We start from the raw sequence: 24,878 nt of genomic DNA on the forward strand, positions 1-24,878 counted from the left end.
CCTCGAGCAACGCAACATCTGATGTATGACGAGATTGAAGTTAAGTGTACAACAAACCCAAGCGGAAACTAGACTCTCCGCAAACGAAATATAAACACACAAAACAACTCGATGGTTTAGAGTCGTGAAATGGACTTATACCAGTTGGTGTCAAACTTGCGTTTAGTTGCGGTCAAAATCATTCTCTTTTTAATTTCAGTTTAACGGTAGTTTTAAGACTTCATACTGTGACAAGAATAAACGTTTTTACTATTAAAGTAATTGATGGAACCAGGAGTTGCATTGCAAAAATACGCAGTGTACGTCGTATTGTTGTCCTATGTCACTTTTTGAAACGGTTGGGTTGTAAAAGGTATGTGTCTAAAATTGTAGTGCTTTCGTTTTCCACCCTTTTTACATTGGTAGCACAATTACGCAACATCCTTTGTTTCGTTGAGATTTCCAACATGTCTTAACTGATTCCTTACTATCAAGAACATCGATGGTGTAAATGTTGAATCCTGATTAGAAATTGTAAACCAGTTGTATTCGTTACAGTTTACCCAAATGCTCTTTTCATGTACGTGTCGACCGATAACAAGATACTTATATTTACGAACATCATACCAAAGTGATACGACTGTTGGTAGTAAGAAACAAGCGAATTTATTTGTTCAACTGATTTGTGCAATCAAAGTTACAAGACAAGATAGAAATTCCATAGAATTTTGGATTTGATTAAAATTGTTTAACCTCATTTATTTTAATAAAACTTACTTCTGCTGATGTGTATTCAACTCAACGAGGACATGGTTTCGCCTGTGGAATTATGACTGCCATCGATGATTTCCTTATTCTGGTTGAATATATTTATAAACCCCAATAAAAACAACTTTGTCACATAGGGAATTTTTAACATTTTTATGAAAATCTTAACTTTGGTAATTACTAAACTATGGTAATCATGACGACAAACCGGTGAAACGTTTAATGCCAATTGTCGGTGACGGGATTACAAGCCCATTCAAGTGAGGTTTTACTAATCACATTTCGTTTATTTTCGAAATATTGCCAGTTCCGCAGGTGAAGAAGATTAAACTACGGCTAGCCACACGTACGTAATTATTTGTTTTTGCCATCGAGTCATCAATGCTCACCCGCTCTATCTAGGATGTGCAGAAGAAATACAAGGAGCGCTCCGATTGTTATCTTGATTATACGAGCTTCCCGCGATCGCCAAATCTGCGCTTGCAAAGCCTCTTTTTGGCTCAGCTCCGCACTTTTTAGTCATCTTAGCGCCGATATAACGTAAACGATATAGGCGAAGCTCCCGATACAAATTTAGACATGACGTAAGTAGGTCGGACAGCTATTGGTCTACCTGTAAGTCTACATGTGCTTTTGAGAGAAAAACGCTGTGATTTTTCATCCGTGTCGCCCTGCTCGTTTCGAGCTCGGCGAAATTATAGACTTTAGCATACTAATCTTTTTTTGTCGAAATGACGTAGTGTGAGGCGTCTGCCATGCGCTAGTAAAGCGCCACTAAGATTACTCATTTTTTGTTTGTTTTGGAAAACTTGATCCTCAATATTAAGCGACCTTGTTTGTTTGTCACTGAACATGATTATTTGTTTGGTTTTGCCACCGATATGGACCTGAAATTGGTGCAGAGTAAAAAATTATTTCGATTGGAAGAACATTTATTGCTCACGTTTTTTTTAAATTTCCGTCATAAGCAAGTTACCGCGAAGAACGTTTACGCCAATTTCGTGTAATTGTAAAATCTTGCACTGTCTGTCACCTTAATTTGGAACTTGTTTTGAATAGAAGCGGTGGTGATAATGAGCAACAAGTTTTGCGAAGGATCTTAAAACAAGGTCCACAAAGGCAGGTGGTGGAGCTAATTATGAATCATATTGAGCGCGGAATTAAAAGTGTAGGTTGTACTTGACTATTTTGTTTCTGATGTGGCTATTATCGTACTCGTGTAGGCCACAAAATCCGGCTGATACACACTGTGAACAATAGGAGTAGACAGCAATTAACAGCAGGGTATAATCAGCGCCGGAGCCGTACCTCTCGCGATATGTTCTTGCGGTTTTCTCCACTGCCGTGCTCACACCAACCAATTGGCTGGTTCTCCTACCAAGCCTAGCAACCATGCTATCATCGGCCGTAACCCATGTTTACCTAACATTTTAGCTGATTTCCAGTCACCAATGGATTCAGGTTCCCTTTCTTTCCGCAAAGAATCGCATTTTGGGGTCGGTGGCTGCTTGAAGCTATTTTTGTCTTTGACGCCATAGCCAGCCTTGCCGCAGCTTGGCCATTTTACGTGTCGGCGTTCAAGCGTTTACCTCTTTTCTCGCGTTGCGCCTCTGCCAAGTGTAGCATGACAGAGTTACGTATTGCTCCAAACTTGGATATTGCACTATCAAACCAGAACCGTTCGTTTTAAAACCGCGAAAAGTGCTTTCACAGAGATTATTTCATATTCGGCAACTTGACTTCTCGTTTTTAGGTAAGATTGACAACATTATCTTTCTATGTCGATTGTATACCTTTCTCAAAATATCGCTGTTTTTGCATAGTGCCTGTAGTTTGGAAGTTAATTGAGTGACTACCTATGTACATATTCCCAACAACCCCAAATTACATAGATTTTGGAACAAGTTGTGTTGTAGCCACAATATATGCGCTGCTTGTCAGTTAACCTCACATCCACCACAAAACAACTTTTTCATCGCATTATCTATTGCAAGCTCAATTAAAACAAGAAAAAAATATATCACACTTCACAATATCATTCGCTTCGCTGCAATTGAAAAGAATTAAAAAACTATAATCTGTTTACATAAAATACAAACAAATCAATGTTATTTCGCATATTATTCGGCACATGAAGCAAAAAAAGTCCAGTGTACTACAGTACATAAATACGGAACAGATATATCAAATCGCAAATAGGGCACAAACAAATATAAAAATAAAAAATTATAGATTTCACAGAAGGTGTGAGTTTGACAAATGCAAACTGCACCAAAGTGGATCCAATTTATCAACAAAATAAATATCGACAGAAGAACGGAGAAAAAAAGTTTGGCTCTTTTAGCCTATAAATACAAAAAAATTAAATTTGCTGATAACGCCGACGCCAGTGGACATTGGGACAGATATGGACTGAGCTTTGACAGACTCTAAACCTGGTGGAACTTAAATTGAAATCAGGCGCTAACAATTGTGGTAACTTTGGCACCATACTATAAAACAACAATGTCAACATTCAAAAGCACACTACTGCGTAGTAAAAATCTCGCCGCTCGTGGTAATAGCAGGCCAGTTGTTCTCATAATGTTGATTGGTTTGATATTGTTGGCTATGCGGAAGCTGCATCGTCTGAACATACATAAAATTATCGTGCCCGGAATAAACACCTCGGTCATCCGGTTTTGCAAAATTTTGATGATCATGGGGGTTGATATCATCGTTGTATTGTCTATACGGATGGTGGCGTTCATACTGTCTAGCCTGGGAAACTGGGAGTGAAACACGGCGACCGACCGCTGAGTGGTTGAAAGCCGAATCATTTTGATCAAACGCCAGGTTGGAATCGGAAGCACACCTCGATACAACTACATTGCCTTCTAACGCTGGTATCATGTTGTCGTGACGAGATGTCAATTTGGAACAAGGATCGAACCTCCCATGAACTTGGGCGAATGAGTGCACGTCAAATCCAGCTGCGAAACTCGCATCGCTTTGTTGGTTCGGTGTTACTTGTGAGGCCATACTTTGATTGACGTCGTGGTTGTTAAAGGCTTGATAGTGCTGAGTGGTAACTGCGTGAGGGGAGGGCGACAATGAAGCCACTGCTGTTGAATCATGGTAACTTGCTTCTGAATTACGATGTAAAAAGAACTGTCGCTGAATGGGTGACATCTGCTCTTTTTTGACGTGTTTATGTTGACTGTCTGTATGATGGTTTACCGAAAAATCGTTGATAGATTCTGGTAGGCTAGCGGCTCGTGGTTTTAATGCTGCATCATAGCAAAAGCGATTGTGATGATTAAAGTGAGCCTGATGATTTATGGTGGTATTGGATGGCGACGTAGTTGAAGGGTGACTTTGGTTTTTTGACATGTTATCCGGTTGCTGCTGTTCGATCCAGTTGTTGGACAAGTAGGATGTATTTGATGAACTGTGCGGAGAAAACACGGGGTTTTGAGAGGAATAGTCAATCGGACTTGTCCGATCTGATTCAACGACGTTCTCATTTTTGTTGGTAACGTTGTAAGAATACGCCATGTTTTCATCAGAACGTTGTAAGTTTACAGAAATAGCTGTTGGGCTATTCATAGTGGCATTGGGCGAAATATATGTGGGATATTCAGACTCATCAAAAGCAGTAGATGTAACCGTAGACATAACCTGATCATCATTAGAGTTCCCCAAAGAAGTGTATGAAATAGCAGCACTGTTTACCAAGCCAGAAGCCTCACTGTGATTTTGCGTCACGTCGTTGCGGTCAAGTAAGTTTGCCATGACGTCACCACGTTCGCAAGAATACGGCTGTTTGTTTGATAAGTCATCAGCTGATCCTATCAATGATCGTTGGGCTGGAGAAGACGGGACGATGGCTTCTGGTGAGTTTTGGTACCTCTGGATATGATCTTGTACCTGTTCAAACCCCATAGTAATAGTATTTGGATTTTGCATGGTCCTGGGTGAAGAATGCTTGGGGGAGTGTTTGCCCATATGAGCCTTCGAAATTGGGTTGGCTATTAGAGTTTGGTGCATGGCTAAGCAATCGTTGCTCGCCGGAACCGTTTCTTCAGGTTTCTTTGATTTCACTTGCTGTTTGGAACATGTGGGTGTTTGTTCCGCTCCATTGCCTTTGCTGCTTTTTCTTCTCCGGGGCTGGTATTTGTAGTCAGGGTGATCCTTCTTGTGTTTAACTCTTAGACGTTCTGCCTCATCGATGAAAGGTTTCTTTTCCGCTTCGCTCAACAACCTGCAGTAAACACAGATTAGATTAGCATTGTTTACAGCTACAATGTTTAAAACCCGGGGAAGCTTTTTAATTTTGGTATATTCACACTATGACATCATAAACGAAATTCAAAACACAGTAACAATTTGTAAAGATAGATCCTACCTCCAAAGTTTTCCCAAAGTCTTGCTGAGTTCAGCATTGTGAAGATGTGGATATTGATCTGCCAGTTTTCGTCTTGCGGCCTGCAAATACGGTTCAGTTAAAAATACGATTCTTATGAGTCCGCTTCCCTGAAGGACACATTGTTTTCGTGCGACTTTTTTGTCTTAGGTATACATTCATAAGTGTAAAGTTTGCCTTCTATGGCATGTAATAAAAAAGGAAGGGATATTTTCCGTAACGCACCTGTGCCCAAACCATGAAGGCGTTCATTGGGCGTTTGACGTGAGGTTTGGTCTTCTGAGAGCCGTTCATTCGCACTGGCATTGGCACTAAGGTCCAATCATAACCTTTTAGGACTTGGCTAACGGCGTCTTTGATGTCTTTGGACATATCATCAACTTCTTTTTCTGAGTTTGAATCTTTATCCGAGGCCCAGTCCTCAGTAAGAGTGGATCCGCACGAGCTCGTCGAGCACAACGACTCGCGATTCGACATCAACTGATCATCGTGGGTTTTATCGTCGTTTGAATTATTTGACCCCAAAAGGGTCGCCGCGGCTTTTGCAACAGCCACTGCAGATTTGATTGTGCAAAGGTTTTCAACGTCAGAACTAAATGGCATATCTGGCATTATCCTTGATTCTGGTTGACGTTTGCCTACCATCTCAAATCCTTCAGTAGTTTCATCACCGCTTGTTTTTGAGTTTTCCTGGGAGTGACCAAAGTGCTGATTTATTTCACTACTTGTTGGCGACAAATACCCCTCATTTTCTACCGTGTTTTCGTCCTTGTCATCTTCAAAGTCTTTGCTGTCGACTTGTTGGAAAGAATCACTGCCTTCGCCATCATGCGGCTTAGTTTGTGCGTGATTTTGACTCAAATATCGTTTTTCATTCGATAGGGTAGAAAATGCTTGCCAGTTGCTTGCACAAAGTGCCGAATTGCCTTGTGTAGCAAGTATGCCAGACGGGTTCAATCCGCTTATCAAAGTCATATCGTTATTCATCGCAGGTCCTTTCACTGCACCTAAGCAAAGTGACATCACACAGGTCAGCCTTTAAAAAACTACCTCCGACAGCGCAGTATATATTTTTCTTAAAATAGGCTGCAAACGTAATAATTATGATTAGCACTTACAATTTTAAATCAATTCCAAGCAACTTGTGAAAGTCAGACATTTACTGGATGTTTCCTTATCGACCAACAGTTTCATTTGACTTGATGTTTGACGAAAGGGCTCGTATTTAAACCAGCACAACCGCAAGCCGCGCCGCACAGCGGTTAGAGTGCGTGTGTGTACGGCGCATAACGCATGCTGCGCATGTCCATGAGAAAAAAAAAGAGATTCAAGTTTTATCGCGTCAGCGCACCGAAGCGATTAACAGGAAAACACGAAAAAAGTTGCCGGCTTAGATACTTTGACTCGCGAAAACCCAATGCGAAAAATAACGTCATAGCCTAAAGCCGGACAGCCGTTTGGCAAATTACACATTATACCTAAAAATGCAATGAAAGTACTGCACAAAAACAGGTTAATTTCATTAAATTTACCAATTTCAACCAATGTGCTTAGTTTACTTTTTCTCATATAAAGACAACATACATGAAGGTATACATATAAATTGTTTTCGCCATAAAACGTATTTTGTTTTTGTTTTTAATAAAGTTTTGATGTTGATTTACATAATTAGACACCTAGGTATAGTTTCCGTTGCCTAGGGCGACGTACAGGTTAAAGTGTTTCAGCCTTGACATCTCTGCTTTAGGGAGAAATTTAAAAGTCACGGAAAGACGTGGAAGGAAACAAGTAAGGAAATTGCGTTGAAGGAAGCAGGAAATCAAGGTAAAGTGAATACCGAACAAGGTCACGGATTCGAAGTTACATTTTTCCAAATCAACGCTATATTTCATCACACATAATTTCGGCCTGTAAATGCAGAGAAGGCCATGTGAGTAAAGTAAATAGTCATATAACTGCTTCAATCGTGATAGAAACGCGCTGTTATGTTGACTATAGCGTTTACTGTACAAACCTTAACTTCCTGTAAGTCTTCAAGCAACTGCAGTTAAACATTAACGCCCCACGACATGATCGCATTTCTCTTGTTGACATGTGATGAAAATGTGTAAGTTAAGGCTGGGCGACAGTACCTTTAATATTGTGTCCATTTTTGCTGCAAGACTTAATTACACATTTTGTAAATTCTTGTTAGGCATAAACAAAAAAACTTTTACACGCCCTTTTTATAAATTAACGGTGTGTTGTAAATTTTTAGCATTGTCACTTTTTGCCCGTTTATACATCGATGTGGGCAATTGAGCAACAGCTTATCTGGTTGGGCATCAATGCAGGCCCTGGATATAAAATAACTGTTGCAGTTACGTCACCCGCCTTTTTTAGATGGTGAGTCGTATATGGTCGGTGCAGGACATAAGAGCGCCCTACCGCAAGGGAAACGATGGATTAAGGCCGCAGGTAACCTTATGAAACTAGCCGCTTGTGCACCGTATTGTTAAATATAGTTAATCGGTAAAGCTATAGTTTTAGCAAGGCAAATTGTTAAATGTCGGTTAACGGACGCTTTTGGCCATGTTGTAACAAACGAATTTTTACTTTTTGGCCCCGTGATTTAGTTGGTTGTACCAATGAGAACTTGCATCATATCCCGAACTCTGCATTTGTTCATCTAAGTATGCCTTACAATACCTTAGCACATTTACATAGTGTCGGTAAAAAGCAACCAATACAATATTTACAATATCTTAGCCAAATCGACGATACAGATCGCACATATATCCTGGGCCAGCATTAAACAGGCCAAGAAGTTTACTCTGAAGTACGAGTAGATGTTGAGGCAGTTTTTCCATTCAAGCGTGACGTCTGTGGTGGCTTTGACGTCAGCAGACAGCCTCAAACCTGACCCGAACTTTCAACGTTCATCTAAAAAGTAAATTTTCGCTCTGTATTGCTCATTTTTCCTATTTCGGCACCCTACCACACGCATTAGGTCGTTGTTTACCAATACCAGTTATTTTTAGCCGTAGCAGTGTCGGAGTTTGACATTTTGACAACCTTGGTTGTGATAAAAACCGCGAAATGCACGTAAATTTAAAAGTGTTTGACTCTATTTAAACATGGTTTAAATCATTTTGCATTTTCGGTTTATCAAAAAGGTTCTTTTATCGGACGAATATGGATCCTTATAAAGTACGTGCTATTAGCAAGTCCTGATAATGGTGTAAAATTTATTAACATGATAGCCAATATACACAGACAGCTAGATCTTGCACACTCTGCTTGTAGGTGGGTTATTAAAATGACTCATTTTGGTATTTTGTAGATTGTTCAAATGACCGACAAGTTTATTAAACCCTCGGGGCGGACATAATTACATTTTTTCTTGCTTTAGTAATGACCGTCTCGAACCTGCATTCCCAAAACGAAGGTAATCATCTCCATTGTGTAAATTCCCTTTTTGTCGATTCAGACCGTGTGTAAATAAATGGCGGTGGCAGAACAACGTCACTTTGGCCGATCTTTCATCGCATGCGGCAACGCATATTCTGATAGCGGTCGACAAATCGTTTTTTAGAAACGATGATTGCCAGATAACACCTACCCACCTTTTGATTAAAGTTTGTCCTGTCCTCATTGTCGGTGTGAGAAACCATGGTTTCATCCATTGTAAGTTAATGCTGACAGATCACCTTCATCGACTGCAAGTGTGTCCGAGTTAAAGTTTTGATATGAACCTCTTACTATGCTATAAATCCCCACATAAAGGCATCAAACTCAAATTTGAACTTTTGCTTCGGAGGGTTTCTGCGCTTCTGTGACAACGAGCTAATAAATATATTTTACCATCAGAGTGATTTTGTTTATTTACCGGGTTGGAGAATACAATAAAAACATACATTAACGTGAATAAGCACTAAGATACATTTAATTGCACATATCAACAACAATGAAATGAACAAAGAATAAATATTAGAGTAATGAAGTAACAAAAAAATGTAAACAAAAACCGCAGCCATGAAAATACTGGGATTTGATAGGAATGTCAGCTACCGGGCTTTACAACAACAAGACTAAACGAACACAAAACTTTAAGCAAAGCACAAGAAATTGCGTTTGCTTTTTCATGTGAAACAAAACACATGCGTGAATTTATTGCACAACATACCAGTAAATCATAAAATATGTAGATAAGAAATGGGGAGAAAAAGAACACATATCAGCCGAGTAAATCTGAAAAGTTTGTGCTGAACGACTGGGAAACGTTCGACGTTTTATTTTGTCCAGAAACTGACCAGGGGTCATTGGGATTGTTCGCAGGTATATTTGCAGATGGTGCTGTATTGGTTGCATTAAATGGTATCAGTGGAGGAGGCATGGAAGATTGTGGCAGGTTTCCGTTCAAAGATCCACCTAGCAGTGGCACATCAATTTGGTGGATTGGTGGCGGGGGTGGTTTCGGTCTATTTGCCTTGGAACTACCATTAGGGGGTGCTTTGGGCGGACAGGGCGCGGGTCGCTTTGGCAATGTTTTTCTTGGCTTGATTTTGGGTGGTTTCTATTACAACAACAACAAAATTAGAACATTGGCCTAAAATAATAGGAGATTTTAAAGTTCGTCGAATTTTTTTCCATCAAAACCGTTCGTTGCTTTAAAATGTAATTTATTGGTATATTCTACATTATTTATTACACTAAGGATGTTTGAAATGTCTTTAACAAATCTTAACAAGCGCCTTACCTCTTCAAACACACTGAAATCGAGGTCGGCCATGTTTATAACAGGAGCACTTCCGTTGGTTAATCCCATCTCGCCCCCAACAGCAGTAGATGCATTTGCCGTTACATCGCCGAAAGGTAATGCTCGTGGATTATACGTGGGCTGAAGTGGAACAGTGGATGAAATGGAATTTTTCGACGTCTTTGAGGCAAGAGAGGATATAGCTGGGGGGCGCGGTGGTGGTTTTCGCGAGGCCACTACTGGAACTGATGACTGGCTGCCACCCGATGCTTGATTCATCTCACAAGGCGTTGAATTAGGTCGAGGGATATGAACTGCACTCAATGATTTGATGTTATCACTGGAGTAATGGCTTCTTGTTAGGCTTATGCAGCTCTCTTGCTGCTGTTGTTCGATTCCGGTTAACTCCGGGTCGGTTTCGATGACCTCGGGTGAGTCGAGACGATCTGGCTTCAACAGGATGCGATCTATGTGTAACAAACTAATGTTTGCCCGTCAGTTTCCATTTTGTCAGGCATTAATCGTAGCAATGTAAACACTCGAGCGGAAAATTACAGCGCACAAGAACAAAGCGCATTGTTATGCCATAACACGGTGGTTCTGTCAAGACCACGTACGTTGTCACAAACCCAATCAAACGTCACTTGAACAAGTCACATGTTGCTGTTTATTCGCGAAGCAGTTCAGTGTGTGGGATGAGATATGGTAAATTGAGACTATACAAGCAGCCAACATCCGCTATGGAAGAAGGTAATTTTATTCTACAAAACTTTGCAAAATAATACGACCTACAATACTTTTAAGCAGCGAAGTTAAATGTTCGCTAGGTGTTAGTAAAAACACGGACACCATGCAGGTAACAAAAAAACGCTACGATAAAAAAGTTTGAAAATATGGCGGAAAGTCAATTAATATACTTGCGTGATTAGCAACATATTAGTAAATTTCTAATACAAAAACCAACAAACAAATGAACCTACGAATATTAAATATACTGTAAAGCAACAGTTTTAGCCTTGCTTATGTGCACATACTTATTAGACCAACCGATTTCAGGCCAATAGGGAACTGTGAAGCGTTTGTCTGGCTCAGCAAACGGTAAACACAACTTTACCAAAACCTGGCAAATATTTTTAGGGTCACCCCACTATGAAGCGTGAAGGGTTACCGTAGGTTAAATTTAGTGGGGCGCGTTAATTATCAATTAGCTCAACTTACCATCAGCAGTGCAAATGCGTATTGTGTAACCCTGGTACACGGAACCGTCCAAATTGACTGCTTCGTTTGCTTTGTTCGATGTAGCGTACACAGCAACTATACACTGACGTAGAGTCCTGCAAACACGACACCCAATGACGAAGTGTGTGTTTTGCCTTTTTGCTTAGAACCTGGCCCAAGTTGCCATAACGCCGGGCACCAGCAAAAAAAGACGGTGCACAAATATATATTTTTAAAAATGTAGTTGTGACGACATTGTGTCTATTATGACATCACACTCACATGGAAATTATACTTTTATTGGGTTGGTTATGGAATCTTTGTTTGATTTTATGACTGGAATGTCACGTGAAAACAACGAATTACTTTTTCAAACCCGTAAAAACATTCGCAAACATTTTTGCAGTTGGCACAGGCCTTTCCAAACTCGTAGTTTATGTGTTTGCTTAATTTAGTGCACTGGGGTAGAAAAAAGATTTTTTTTCGATCATGGCACATTTTGTGTGTAGTAATTTTTTGTGGATTCTAGTAGTTAAGGCAAAAAAAAACGAAAACATCAAGTGCGGACGTTATATTTGTTAACCTGCATCCAATAAACTCCTCCAAACCATTGGCATAAAGAAATTCGGTGCAAATTTGATGATCAAACTCGGATCCTTCTAAGAATACAAATACCGCAACATTTATGGCTTCTATACTATGCCGAATCTCATCAAGCTTCATGCTTCGTCTTTCTTCGTTCACAGATACAACTTTGACGTCAATGTCAGCAACCACTGGCCTAAAAACGCAACATGTGTGAGTGTGATGTAAAATGTAGTTTGGCTCGCTTTGGAAACTTGTCAAAAAGTCAGTTGAAGATATTGCCTGTCATGCCACCCACAAAAATGTAAAACACTAAACTGACCTAAGTTTTAAGACGGAGTTTATAATAACGTAAGATCTTTACACAGTGGTATGGGATTGGTTTTAGGGTGTTGGTTGGTTTTAGGATAAAACCTGCTCTTGGGCGACATCTTGCAGATGGGCATGGAAGTCAGTTTTCAAAATCACAAAGTTAACTTGCACATAGTAACTTACCTGTGGTCAGACGTTTTAAGTTCCGTGCGGCCATAACGTTGCAACTTTCCCGCATCAAAAGTAGAATCTTCCATCTGCAAAAAAGGTAGGGAAAACAACTTTTTGACCAACATGATTGATTTTGCAAGCACAAACGACCATTTAACACGTTTAAAAATGCGTACTTCATTTTTTTACCTTTGTGTTTATCAACAACAGCTCGTTTGACGTATACCAGGGGTGGGCAATTAACTTTCAAAACGGGCAACATAAGAAAACTGACTTGTGTTGGAGGGCAGAACCAAACTTGAACTTAATTCTGCTGTATTAATTTACCCTTTGTAAAAAATCATGAAAATAAGGGAAAACTTACAGAAAAAAAGCAATTTAGCTTGCAACATTACGCTGAAATGTTAATACCTGAAATGCACGTTCAATAAGGCGAATCTTTTTCGCGGTTAAGCTCTTCAGTTTGTAAAAAAAACTATTTATGTTTTTTCCCAACACCTGCTGTATTATTTTGGACACAAAATGGTTCTATAGGCTTTGTCGCGTATCAATGGGTTGGACAACTTGTTTTATGTACACTTTTGACAGGCATCACTTAGCTGTTCGCCTACGCATAGGCGCCGAGTTTTACAAAAATGTAAGGTGGCGGACGTAAAGTATGACGTCATTTTATGTGACGTCATCAATGCGTAAAACCGCGCAAGAACTCAAATTCAAAGCCTAAAAAACTTCCCGCAGACTGTTCGACCAATTAAAAAAAATAATGTTATACACTCTTGTACCGTTTACAATTGTTTTGGTAATACCGTATTTACTCGATTGTAAGCCGCCCTAGATTGTAAGCCTCACCCGATTATAAGCCGCACAAACGGCAGGTAAAAAACAAACAAACAATATATGCCGTGGCTTACAATCGAGTAAATACGGTATTTAGAAATGTTTAGTCACGTCGTTGTTGCTTTGTATCACCGAAAATCTGGCAACAATTGTGTGTTTGACGTCATAAAAAAGGCACTAACCAAAACAAGTTGCAGTTTCCGTTGCACGCTTGTTTTAAAGCAAAACTGTTCCCAAATTTCTTTTTTACGATGTTCCGTACTATACTGCTACAAACAAATCAAAATATCCACGGTGGCCGCCACCGTGTTTTATAAACCCAAGGTGGCGGCGCCACCCCGCCACCGCCCACTCGGCGCCTATGCGCCTACGCATGTGCATGATAGTGCGTCACTACGTAAAATTAAAAACAAACAAACAGTGACAGTCTTTTCGAAATAATAACAACACTGCCGTATTTCATGCAAATCATAGATAGGCCTTTTTTGATTCATATTCCAATTTACTTGATCGCACGCGGGCCAGACAGGGACAGTCAACGAGCCGGATGTCCAGGTTTGTCGTATACGAAACCTAAGTATCGTTTAACGAGTTTATACCGCGCCAAGACCTTCAAGTAAAGGGACCTGGACAAGGGTGGTCTGACGTTTGTGACACAAAAGACACCCAAGAGTTCCACATTTGGCCGAAGTCAGGGGCCAAACTACAGCAAAACATACGTGCAAAAATACAACAAATGGGTGCAGAACCGAACTGGAGTCAAGAACTCGTAACAGTTTTGTTCCCAGAGTTGTTTGGGCCATCGATATACCAAAGTCATATGCTAGACACAATTTATTTTACGATACCTGGCATAAAATTTTAGCCCATGGTTGTCTTTTCCACAGTATTCGGTCTGTCCAAGCTGGGGTTCGGCATTTTTCACTCGTATCATAATCATCAGAGAATGGATCATACTTATATGTTGGTGCAAAGTTCATGTCTCCTTCCATAAAACCCTGCCATGAACATAACCAAGAAATAAATGTCAGCTTTGCCTTTAGTCAATGATTTTTTAGTCAAAACATTATGCAAGCCACTAAAATTTAGGTTTTGTCTGTTAGTTATGCTAATTTAATTATTATAAAAACTTCATAACAGTTCATACTTTGCCAACAAATGTAGTCATGTTAAGCATTTGCGTAACATCACTATTTACTACTGTGTCAAAAAATTTAAGCAAAATTGTAGACAAACATATTGAGGCCACAAAACCACAGCATTTTTTTGAAAAAAAAACTACACAACACAAACCTTAAAGATATTTCCCATTTTCTTGTGAACAAGAAGTTGATCAAACTCTTTTAATTTCTCCCAATTTTTTTCTTTTACGAGTTGTTTTACTTCATCGCCTGACAAATCAATGCGGTAGTTGAAGTCACCACACCAAAATACGTAATCATGAGAAAATATTTTTCTTCCCTGTTGGAAAATATCAATTTTATTACAAAGTAAACATATTTAAAACATTATTGTTTAAAAATAAAATAACTTTTATTAGACTTTTGTTACCAGAATAAAAAAACTAAAACTTGCATGACAGATAAGCAGTTTGGCAATGTTCATCAATCATCAAGGCAAATACACAAAAAAATACTTCATTCATTCTTCTAAATTTATTTGTTTTTTGCTAAATATATGGTGTTAAACTATAATCCATAGGTGATTATTACATTTAGTGTTTATTACAGGATCTTTCCCGTAAATAGTAGGCATCTTCTGTCGACGATTACTGATTAAATAGTGAATTATCTGTAAGAATAAGAATAATTGACGAAGCAACAGCGCTTCCTAATCAGAATCAGTCAACCCGTTGTTTGACAGACGACTGATGATGCCCTTACGGGTGAAATATATATCGTTAAATAACATTTGTTGACTGATTCTGATTAGGAAGCGCTGTTGCTTCGTCAATTATTCTTCTAGGTGATTATTAGTAACTTTTTTTGAAAAAACAACTGACATGCATGCTCACAAACTAACTTTTGCAACACATCTGATATTATTTTTAAAAGTATTTGTAAACATTCAGAAATACTTTTGTAAAAGTCAGGTTGCTGGTGATTTCATTGTAGTCATTGTTTCGCTCCAAAACCTGAGTTTGGCCGGCAGCAAAATGGGAGCAAATAAAACACATGGATGTGTTGTACATTAGAAAAGAAACAGCTACAGCTCCCTTATTGCCTGCTGTTCCACCCATGCCAGTTTTAATCATGGAGACAGAAATATTTCTGAAAATTGATTCAGTTTAATATTTTTGAAACAAGATTTGATGATAACAGAACTTACGTGATGTGGTCAACAAGACTGCGACGAACAAACAGAAACAAACAAACCCCAACAAGCTGGTCAGACACAAGACAAACATATTCTTCGGTTCCGTTGATGGTTTTTTGAAGTTCATTTTCCCACAGCTGTTTGTTAATCAAACTGCAAAAATAAGATGTTTGGAATATAAATTGTTTTGCAAATTGTCAACTTTTTCCACAGGCGTTGTAGCAGGGTTGTTGCTGTGGTTGGGATTGTTGCTTGTTATACTATTACACATCGATACAATTTTTCCACATACCAGAACATTGGATTTCTACATCCTACCAATAACAGTTTGTTTTGATCATTTAGTTCATATTTAGCTGTCTTGGTTTTTTAACTGACTAAAAAAGATTTATTAACAAGTACCGAAGTTGTCCACATTTATACTTTGATATTAGTATCTGAAAACGTACCTAGCATTTAAAATGTTTCCTGCATTAAGTTCAACCATTTCCTCAAAACCAATTGCAAATATATCTACTGGAAAACTGTTGCTTGAAGACATCTGCAAATTTCAAACAACAAAGCAGGTAACAAAGAATAATTTACATTTGATTGCAAAATACTTCTTTACACAACCTTTGAAACAAAACTAGATGGAAATATTCCTTCTGTCTTTTCACCGTCTCTCATCAGGCATCCAGTAAACCATTCTCCATCTTCTTTCAAAACATTTACCACCTAAATAGTTTTACAAATTTGTTTCTAAATCCACTATGAAGAACTAACAGTATGTGACAACGAAACAGATTCCAAAGTCTATTGCTATTAAGTATGTGGTGAACCATGTTTCCTGCATTTCTGTTCATTTCAACATATCATTGGATAATAGCTTAACAAGGCGATGAGGGAAATGTTAAAAGATTTACAATTTTGTCATATATTTAAAAAATTTGCTCCTGTTGTTCACATTTTTTTGAATAGCTAACTTACCCATCTCTTTGAAAGGCCAGTATTCAATTGGTGATTAAATTTATAGGAAAATATTTGTAATGACATGCAACATTTAAGGTTTTGTAAAGATGCATGCAATATTAGATTTGCAGCCAAAGCTGGAGTAAGACAATTATGTAGATTTGTACAACTTTAATTATATCATTACAGTATTGTCATGAGTATTTGTTCACCCACAAAATATGGAATGTTTTTCCTAAACTAGCACGACATTTTTACAATACTGACTTCATTGGTCCATAATTGAAGATCACCATCTTCCTGTGCTGGAAAGTCATGAACAACAAGATAAGGATTCTCAAGTTTCTCCACATAAGCTGCTGGAAAAATCCCCTTAACATTACTGAGACTTCCATGAAACCATTCACCACCTTCCAACTCCTCATTGACTAAAACAGATTCACAGTGAGAAACACATTCATAATCATGCATTTTACAAAGCATGATCACCTATATTAGTTGCAAACAGTACAGCATGTTCTGCAACCAGTAATTTAAAAAAATCTTACTAACTTTGGACAATATATGTTGTGTCAGGCAAAAATTTAAAATAAATATGATTTACCTAAAACCACATCTCCAACTGCAAGTGAAAGATCACCTTCTTCTTTTGAACAATACTCATATAACGCTTGATAGTAGGTTTTTTCTTCATTGGCATCATTTTCAAACAACCAATCTTTCAGCGTCTTTAAAATATAAAGCATACAAGAGCTGTTTATGACCAAGACATAAATACAGTGCTGGTTTGTGTATGTTTGGTTTTGTCGCCATTTTTACTGACACACACAAACTACCTTATCTTTGTAAGCAATTGATCGGAAAAGTTTTCCACCATTAACATTCCATGATCCAACACAAACACGAATCACAAATTCCTCAGTAAAATCATGATGACTTTTGTACACTTCTGTTAATGTTTCTGATGAACCTATAATTTTAATGATTAGATTATTTGGGTAAATTTTAAACAACTTGGCAAAAAAAATCTCAAAACAAAGAAGAGCAGAAATTTTTGTTTTCTAAAAAAAAATTAAAATAATGACATGTATAAAAAATTTATATTTTCTTAACTTAAAAAGCCTTCTCAACTTTTGTCTGTGTGTTCAACAGTTGTATAAACATACCATCAATACCAAACACAATGTTGTGCCTCAAAGCTTTTAAATTCATTTTTATTTTGAGGGTTGTTTGAAAAACACGCACACTAAAATCATAGTTTTAAACCAGGGGGGGGGGGAACCTTGGGGCTGTAAGTGCGGCCTTCGATATCAAATTCTGATTAAAGACCTTGACATTGCACGCTGCATCGAAAAAAAGAAATATGTGGAAATGCTATTTTTACTCACCTTTATTTCCTTTCTTAGATTACTATTTAATTAGTTTTAGACCAGCTGTTTCCGCACTAGTTTTTTTCATGAGACTACTAAGAGCTTATGGCGCAACAATCTTATTTATGTGACAATTAACCATTTGTTTGCGCATAATGCAATATTTTAGATTTGTCTGTGATGTAACAAACGTCTCTTAGAATAGATCATATATATGCATAAACAACAAATCTGTAGGTAAAACAAATCCTGAATGTTGTAGTGGGAAATTTATTTAGGTTTAACATTGCATTCAGCTTTGACCGTGCTATTTGGAAAAATTACAAAAGACCATCATGTAAACAAAAATGTTTGGAAACCACTGTTTTAAACCTGAGAAATAAACAATGCGGCCTACACGAGTGATGACAAAACATTGGGTGGCCTTTATAAATCAAAAGGTTACCCACCCCTGGTTTAAACGAAGACGTATAAATAACACTCTGTATGCCCAAATAAAACACACTTTTCACCTCTTTTTAGGCCATAGGTAAATAATACTAAAAAAACATAAATACTAACAATAGAGTTGTTCTGGGTCAAACAAATCTCTTGAAACATGAAGCAGATCAGAATTGCTGATATTTGGTTGAAGAAGTTTATCCATTGCCACCTGTTTTCCTTGATCCATTAAGTTGTTTTGAATAGCTCTTGACAGGGAACGAGCACCATCCTTGATTTTCCCAACCTTCAAAAAATTATGATATCCTTTACAAAACACAAAAACAGTGGTTCTCAATTGAGCGTACTAAGTCTTACAGCCGATTTTAGGGAATAAACTGGGTGCATTGACATTTACCTTGTCTTTTCCCTCCAATGCAGCCGTGCCTGCATACATTCGGCTTATCAAATCACCAGTTTGTTGCCAAGCAGATTTAATTGCTTCTGTAAATCTTGACACAAGTTGGGGAGCAGAACAACCGAGGACATCAAGTTGCTTGGAAACCATCTGTAAGACATTTCAGCTTACAGAAATATTTATAAACTGGCAAAAGCAGGCATAATTTACTTATAACTGAGATTACAATTCTGTTTAGCTTTAACCAAACTGTAAAGATGAAAATAATGCAGAAACCTTTTTCAAGAGCTAAAAGTTGACCAATAAGCACACAAAAAAACCTTTAATCCAACATATGTTTGCACACTATTGGTTCGATCCAAACAATCAAGGCAGTTTATACGCAGTACTCCTGTCTGTTGCTGAATTTCGTTTCCATTGGCAACATAAAACCCAAAAGACTCCAACAAGGGGTCAAGTTGGTCTAAAACAATTGTAAAGTTAATCGTATTTCGCTGGAGACACCCAAAAGCAAGTCCATGAGATTTAGGATTATTGAGTGCATTAAAATTATTGAGTGCACACTACAGACCAATCTATCAACAGAAATTCGAAAAAAGTTTGAACCACCCCCTTTTCACAAAACAACACAAAAACTTAGACAAAAATGAAATTAATATACCCATAAGTCATTTTGTTCATACATAGTTTCAACTTTTGATAAAGTTTGAACCATTCTTTCTTGACCAAAAAAATCCAGGTAAGATTAAAAAAAAATGAAAAAAATAATCCGCGTTTGATGGAAAAAAAGAAAAAAATATATAGACAAAAACATTCCTTGAAGGGGACACATAATAACAAATTGTGTCAAGTCATTTTGTTCATACATATTTTCAACTTCACGTCTAAAGCAGGGATATATACAGAACTTAAATAAAAACTAGAAGAGTGGCTTTCTGATATACTTCCATTTTATATATTCTATACGATATTTACCAATTTACTATACACATCATTTGATCTACACATATGATTGTTTTTGTAAACAAAAACAAATGGGTCCCCACACGCGCGTTTGTGCGGATTGACAGTAAACAAATGTTGCAGTGATTTTTAGATCCTTAAGGACAAATTTTTAGAAAGCATTAACCCAACAATAAAAAAAATTGTTCGTATTCTTTTTGCACTATTATTGTCATGTAATTACAAAAAAACATTAAAAAAACGTAACAAAGACTTAAATCTAATCTCTTGCTTTGACCCAGATATAGTTCTCCAAGGTCGGGTTTTGAACACAATTTGTTTAGAAAGCTGTAACAGTTGTTTTACAGACACTTTAAATTAAAAAGCAGTTTGCTACAAGTGTATACATAACAAATTGTTTTTCATTTAACTTTGTTTCGCAAAACGAGTACCATTGACCTGTAGTAACCTCTCAGGGTGCACACGCCAAACGATTGTTTGACCTTTTGACACCGTTTTCAATAGCACGCCGTCATTCGTGTTCAACAATACTGTTAAGCCTAATTTATACATGCCTTGAGTATTGACTACTAAATTGATTGTCAAAAAAACGCTACTTTATGAAGAAAGTTCTGAGCTGTGTTTGTAATACCGACTAGTTGACCTTAAGTAACCCGTGATCATGCGGCGGCCAACCTGACAACGAGCATTTAAAAAAACATTTATTTGGCAAAAAAGTCAAGTTCATTTTTTCATCTTAACTTTTATGAACAAAGTTTTTCCTGACATATACAAAACCGAAGCACGGTTATTAGGTTTAAATCACGTCATAGGTGTTAAACCTTTGCCAAAACTAAAAATGTGAGTGATAACTTAATAAAACGACATAGCATTGCTGTGCAAAACAGCTGATTGCTAATCACTGAAACGACGTCTCGTAAAACGTCTGTCCGACGTCAAGCCGAGCCCTCCCGCTATCGTAAACCAGTGAGTTACTCTCTTGGTACTTCTGCCTACAGTGTCTTTCTTGACCAAACGAGCGTTAGACACGAAATAAGCTATTGCTGCCGGTGGTGCGAGTTTGCAGCCGCGCGATCTTGTTATCGCTGTTTTACATGTGTGTGGTTTGCATTTTGTCGCTTTAAAAGAAATTTGTCCTGCAAGTTATGTCATTATCCTGATGAAGGCGTCTTGTATAGGACGTCGGAACGTCGATTGTTTACAATAAAACTGCTGGATGAGCAATACTTGGTCATACGAGCGTTAGACACATTTACGTTTCGGGGGCCTGTGGGTAAACCTCTGGATCATATGGGGTCAAAATTCACATGGACCATCTTTAGACCAATATCTCTAATGTGTGTAAATTTGAAAAAGTTTGAACCATTCTTTCTTGACCAAAACGTGGGAACAATAGCCGCGTTAAAATTTTTACGTTTCGGGGGCCTGTGGGTGAACCGAGGGATCAAACGGGGTCAAAATTCACATGGACCATCTTTAGACCAATATCTGTAATGTGTGTAAATTTGAAAAAGTTTGAACCATTCTTTCTTGACCAAAACGTGGGAACAATAGCCGCGTTAAAATTTTTACGTTTCGGGGGCCTGTGGGTGAACCGAGGGATCAAACGGGGTCAAAATTCACATGGACCATCTTTAGACCAATATCTGTAATGTGTGTAAATTTGAAAAAGTTTGAACCATTCTTTCTTGACCAAAACGTGGGAACAAATCCGCGTTAGACGGAAAAAAAGAAAAAAGAAAAAAAAATACGGAGGGGACCCATAAATACTGTCATTTTATAGAAAATATGACGAAAACCCTAAAAAAAAAATTTGAATTGTGTATTCCTGTTTTAGTCCCATGCCATGTAATTATTAATTGGGTAATCACATAATCTGTTCAATTGCATTTAACACACTTTACACAAACTAAGTGTCAATTTAACAGATGGGTTAAACCTAAGGCAATGATTTTGTTATGATTGCCAGAAAAGGTAAAAACCAAATCATTCCTACCCATTAGTTTGGATATGTTGGCAGACTTTCCCACTCGACATTCTGCATGATAATCAAAGTTAATGAATTTCATAGACTCAGCAAAGTGGCTTGATTCATGATGTGTCTTAAAACAAGAATGTTTTGTTACACACCAATTACAACAGTCAAACACATACACGAGGTAGATAATTATGCAAAACAAGAATTGCTATTGTCCAAATTTAAACACTGCAAGAAGTAGCAAACAATATGTCACACACAATGCATGACATATACTGGTAACAATTATTATTTACCTGAAATGTTCGACTTAAGCTTGCTTCACCTTCTTTTGAACCAAGCAAATTTACTAAAGTGCATGTTAAATACAGTTTTTCAACATTTTTGAGATGTCTAAAGAAAAAAAAAGGATCTGAGTGATAGCTGGACATGAAAATCACAATGAAAATATATTATTACTTCTCATAGGCTTTGAATGATATTTCAAATGGCATGGAAAGTTTAACCTTGTGAGAACCAACATTAAGTCCTGGTTGTTCCCAGTGTAGAGGAACAGACCCACGGATTTGAACAAAGCTGGTGCAACTTTCACCAATGCACAAAATCTAAAACAGTAGAAATGTTTATGATATCCATACCAAAATTGATGTTTGATCATATGTGTCAAAAACACTTATATGTCTTTTGGTACAATTTTGAAAAGTATAAGTGGAAACAAGTGACTGTATCTTTAGACAATATATAATATCAAAACATATATTCAAAAAAACAGTCAAAAATAAATTGAACTTGTCATTTGTTTTCTCAGCAGCATTGATGTTTTTTTTTCTCATTATGTTAATAAAAAAGTAACAATGAATCACTTGTTCTGTTTCAACGAAGTTGGCAACATTCCCATTGTCATCAACACCTCGAACATTATATCGGGTTCCAACTCGATCACTGCTTAGTCTCGAAATTATAGCTGCTTGTCCCTAAAAAACATGTGAAAACAAACAAGGATGATAGTCATCCAAAAAAGCCCAAGATCCAGTTGCATGATCAGCCATCCAACATGGTACACTGATGAAAGATAGTTAAAATAGATTTGAGTTTGAGAACTATGCACTAAGGTTGGACGAAAGAAAAATAGCAACCAGAATGGCTTAACTGTTAGTTTTGGTTAAATTGTTTTATTTTTATGCACAATTTTGTTGTTGAAAGCTTTAAATTCTAAATAAAGGTATCATGTTTTGATTATAGTCTTTATAAGATAACAATCATAAATTTGATTATTATGCAATCTGAGGACATTAAAAAAAAATTCAAACTGTAACAAACAAAACTGTTTGTATCGTAACGAAACACTATTTGTCAATTAAATTATTTTTGTTGGATACCAGGGTGTCTTTTTATAAATGGAAACTTTAGAGGAATTGAAATCTATTGTACTAATTTTGATTGAGGAAAAATGTTAGCATTTGAAGTGAATTATCAAGGGAACAGTTCTAGTTCAACAGATGCCACAAAAGAATCAATAACAAATCAATAACAAAAATCTCATGCTGTATTGAAGTTGAACTACTTTTCCTCCTTCTAGTCTGCTTAGCTTTAATTTTTTATTCAACCAGCAATTTGTTCAGTAGTCGGCATATCCCTACCTGTTGTGCTCCTACATACACAGTGCGAATGTCTATTCCTCCACACATTACTTCGATGCACCAAGGATTGCAAGAAATTCCACGAATAGAAAAGTATGATAAAAGATGACGATTCCTGTGTTAAGAAAGACAAATATTTGATGTATGTCGGGTACAACGTGGGTAAATCATGTTTTAAAAAAAAATGTTTTCAAACCATAAGAACCGCTTGGAAATTATCTGGTTTTCCTCCATTTGAAAAGAGTGGGTGATATTTATTGCTTTTTTTCCAGGCAAGTTACTTGATAGCGTGAAGTAAAATGAACCAGAACATAGCAATCTTTTAATCTAAAACAGAATATGAAAGTCATTTAACAACACCATCAGTTTGTATCAATAAAATTTGGTTAACAATCACCTCAGAAAAAATTCCAGATTCAATATTTCCTTCTGAAATGGACACAAAGGCAACATCTGTTATTCTTAGTATTTCTGTTTCCAAAACTTTTCCAACACTTCTACAACCAGTTATTAAAGCCAAATAATCAACAAACTTCTTGTTGTCTGCATCACCTATCAAACATATAATACTTAAATATCAATTTATGACCTCATTGTATAACAAACATAACCATACCAATATGTTTGCCAATTACTCCAAGACAGCCATAGCCATCAACAACCTTGGTACTTGCAGACTTAACACCTTTGGCATCATTGTCAGCTAAAATAAACATATAAAAGTAAAACAAATAGTACAAATTAGATATTGCAAGGAAGTGTCTCTTTGACCTGGACCAAAACACATGTCTAGAAACAAACCTGCAGTGTTACATAGAGTATATATATTTGGTTTTTGTGCAAAACTGTTTCACAGGTAATTATATTTTTTGTAATCAACAAGTAAAGCAGTTTACTCACAAAGTTGGTACAGAGAGCCATGCTCTGCCAAAAGATTGCTGTTTGAATTTCTGTGTTCAAGAAGAAGTCCAGGTGGGTGTGATGTTTTTAAAATTTTTAAATTTCTGCCCACAGCAGACATTCCAAAACAGATAAATTTGTGTTTTTAGATTAATTCAATTAAAATACGAGTAAAGGTTCTGCAAATATTCAGAAGGAAAAAAGTAAAAACTAATGTGAAAGTAATAACAAAGCTGCAGAATTTAAAGTATCCTAACAAAGAAAATCTGGCAAAAGTTATTAAAAAAAATTTCATCCTCTAGTCCAGGGGTCACCAAACTATTTTTCACTGCGGGCCGGATAAATTATGTAATGATTTGCGTGGGCCGCATAGTTTACATGCCCTAGTAACAAAATACAATTAACACTTGTAATCTTGTCTGTGACAAACAAACTGGCTTTGCATCAATCCTGGGCATTGTAATCCTATGAAACTAGGTAATATTAATTGCACATATCAAGGCAGGGAAACCTTCAATTTTGAATGTTACCAGTTATCAATATGATTTGGCAAACCAAAAAATGTTGTCGCGGGCCAGATGAAATGACCTCAAGGGCCAGATCCGGTCCGCAGGCCGTAGTTTGATGACCCCGGCTCTAGTTTGAATGACTTCAGTGTTCAGTCTTAATGTCAACAACATTTAACAATAAATTTGAAACCAAATGTGGTCAATAAAATCATACAGTAGCAGCTGACTTTTGAAAGTGCTGACGGGTAGAGCTAGTCCGGTGCATCTAAAATATACATGATTTTATTGATCAGTTGGACTGCATGGTGTATTATTACCACCACTTGCATGTTTATATCATTTAGTGCACCTTTATGTTACTTGGTGCTCCTAAAAATAACTTGGTACACCTTTATGTCGC

At 37.3% G+C, this 24,878-nt stretch overlaps 2 protein-coding genes and 1 long non-coding RNA gene across 6 annotated transcripts; 1 reads left to right on the plus strand and 2 right to left on the minus strand.

Annotated features, from left to right (window-relative positions):
- Positions 1–3,273: 3,273 nt before the first annotated feature.
- LOC145218424 (uncharacterized) lies at positions 3,274–6,175 on the minus strand. The gene is made up of 3 exons (XM_080085834.1): positions 5,378–6,175; positions 5,135–5,214; positions 3,274–4,990 (listed from the first exon to the last, which is right to left on the minus strand). The coding sequence occupies exons 1-3, from the start codon at positions 6,173–6,175 to the stop codon at positions 3,274–3,276; spliced, it is 2,595 nt and encodes an 864-aa protein (XP_079941960.1).
- Positions 4,560–9,001, plus strand: LOC145218434 (uncharacterized). Of its 3 annotated transcripts, XR_013857617.1 has the most exons (4): positions 4,560–4,622; positions 6,900–6,976; positions 7,410–7,609; positions 7,901–9,001. It is a non-coding gene; the product is annotated as an uncharacterized LOC145218434 (long non-coding RNA). The 3 variants fall into 3 exon arrangements; XR_013857608.1 differs by lacking the exon at positions 4,560–4,622 and having other exon boundaries at positions 6,488–6,976; XR_013857611.1 differs by lacking the exon at positions 4,560–4,622 and having other exon boundaries at positions 6,488–6,976; positions 7,535–7,609.
- Positions 8,998–24,154, minus strand: LOC145218409 (synaptojanin-1-like). Of its 2 annotated transcripts, XM_080085823.1 has the most exons (26): positions 23,970–24,154; positions 23,686–23,772; positions 23,467–23,621; positions 23,266–23,396; positions 23,070–23,184; positions 22,293–22,403; positions 21,889–22,034; positions 21,726–21,822; positions 21,448–21,553; positions 18,809–18,951; positions 18,489–18,638; positions 18,212–18,377; positions 17,117–17,250; positions 16,885–17,008; positions 16,548–16,708; positions 15,945–16,046; positions 15,779–15,870; positions 15,342–15,482; positions 15,091–15,283; positions 14,307–14,474; positions 13,862–14,011; positions 12,189–12,262; positions 11,692–11,889; positions 11,109–11,224; positions 9,891–10,357; positions 8,998–9,707 (listed from the first exon to the last, which is right to left on the minus strand). In XM_080085823.1, exons 1-26 carry the CDS (start codon positions 24,088–24,090, stop codon positions 9,369–9,371), a joined length of 3,987 nt encoding a protein of 1,328 aa, XP_079941949.1. In that variant the 5' UTR covers positions 24,091–24,154; the 3' UTR covers positions 8,998–9,368. The 2 variants fall into 2 exon arrangements, with proteins under 2 accessions (XP_079941949.1, XP_079941955.1); XM_080085829.1 differs by lacking the exons at positions 8,998–9,707; positions 11,109–11,224 and having other exon boundaries at positions 10,169–10,357.
- Between the last annotated feature and the right edge of the window lie 724 nt (positions 24,155–24,878).

The sequence above is a fragment of the Phallusia mammillata genome, chromosome 1 (genome assembly GCF_965637545.1).
Source record: "Phallusia mammillata chromosome 1, kaPhaMamm4.hap1.1, whole genome shotgun sequence".
NCBI classification, from domain to species: domain Eukaryota; kingdom Metazoa; phylum Chordata; class Ascidiacea; order Phlebobranchia; family Ascidiidae; genus Phallusia; species Phallusia mammillata.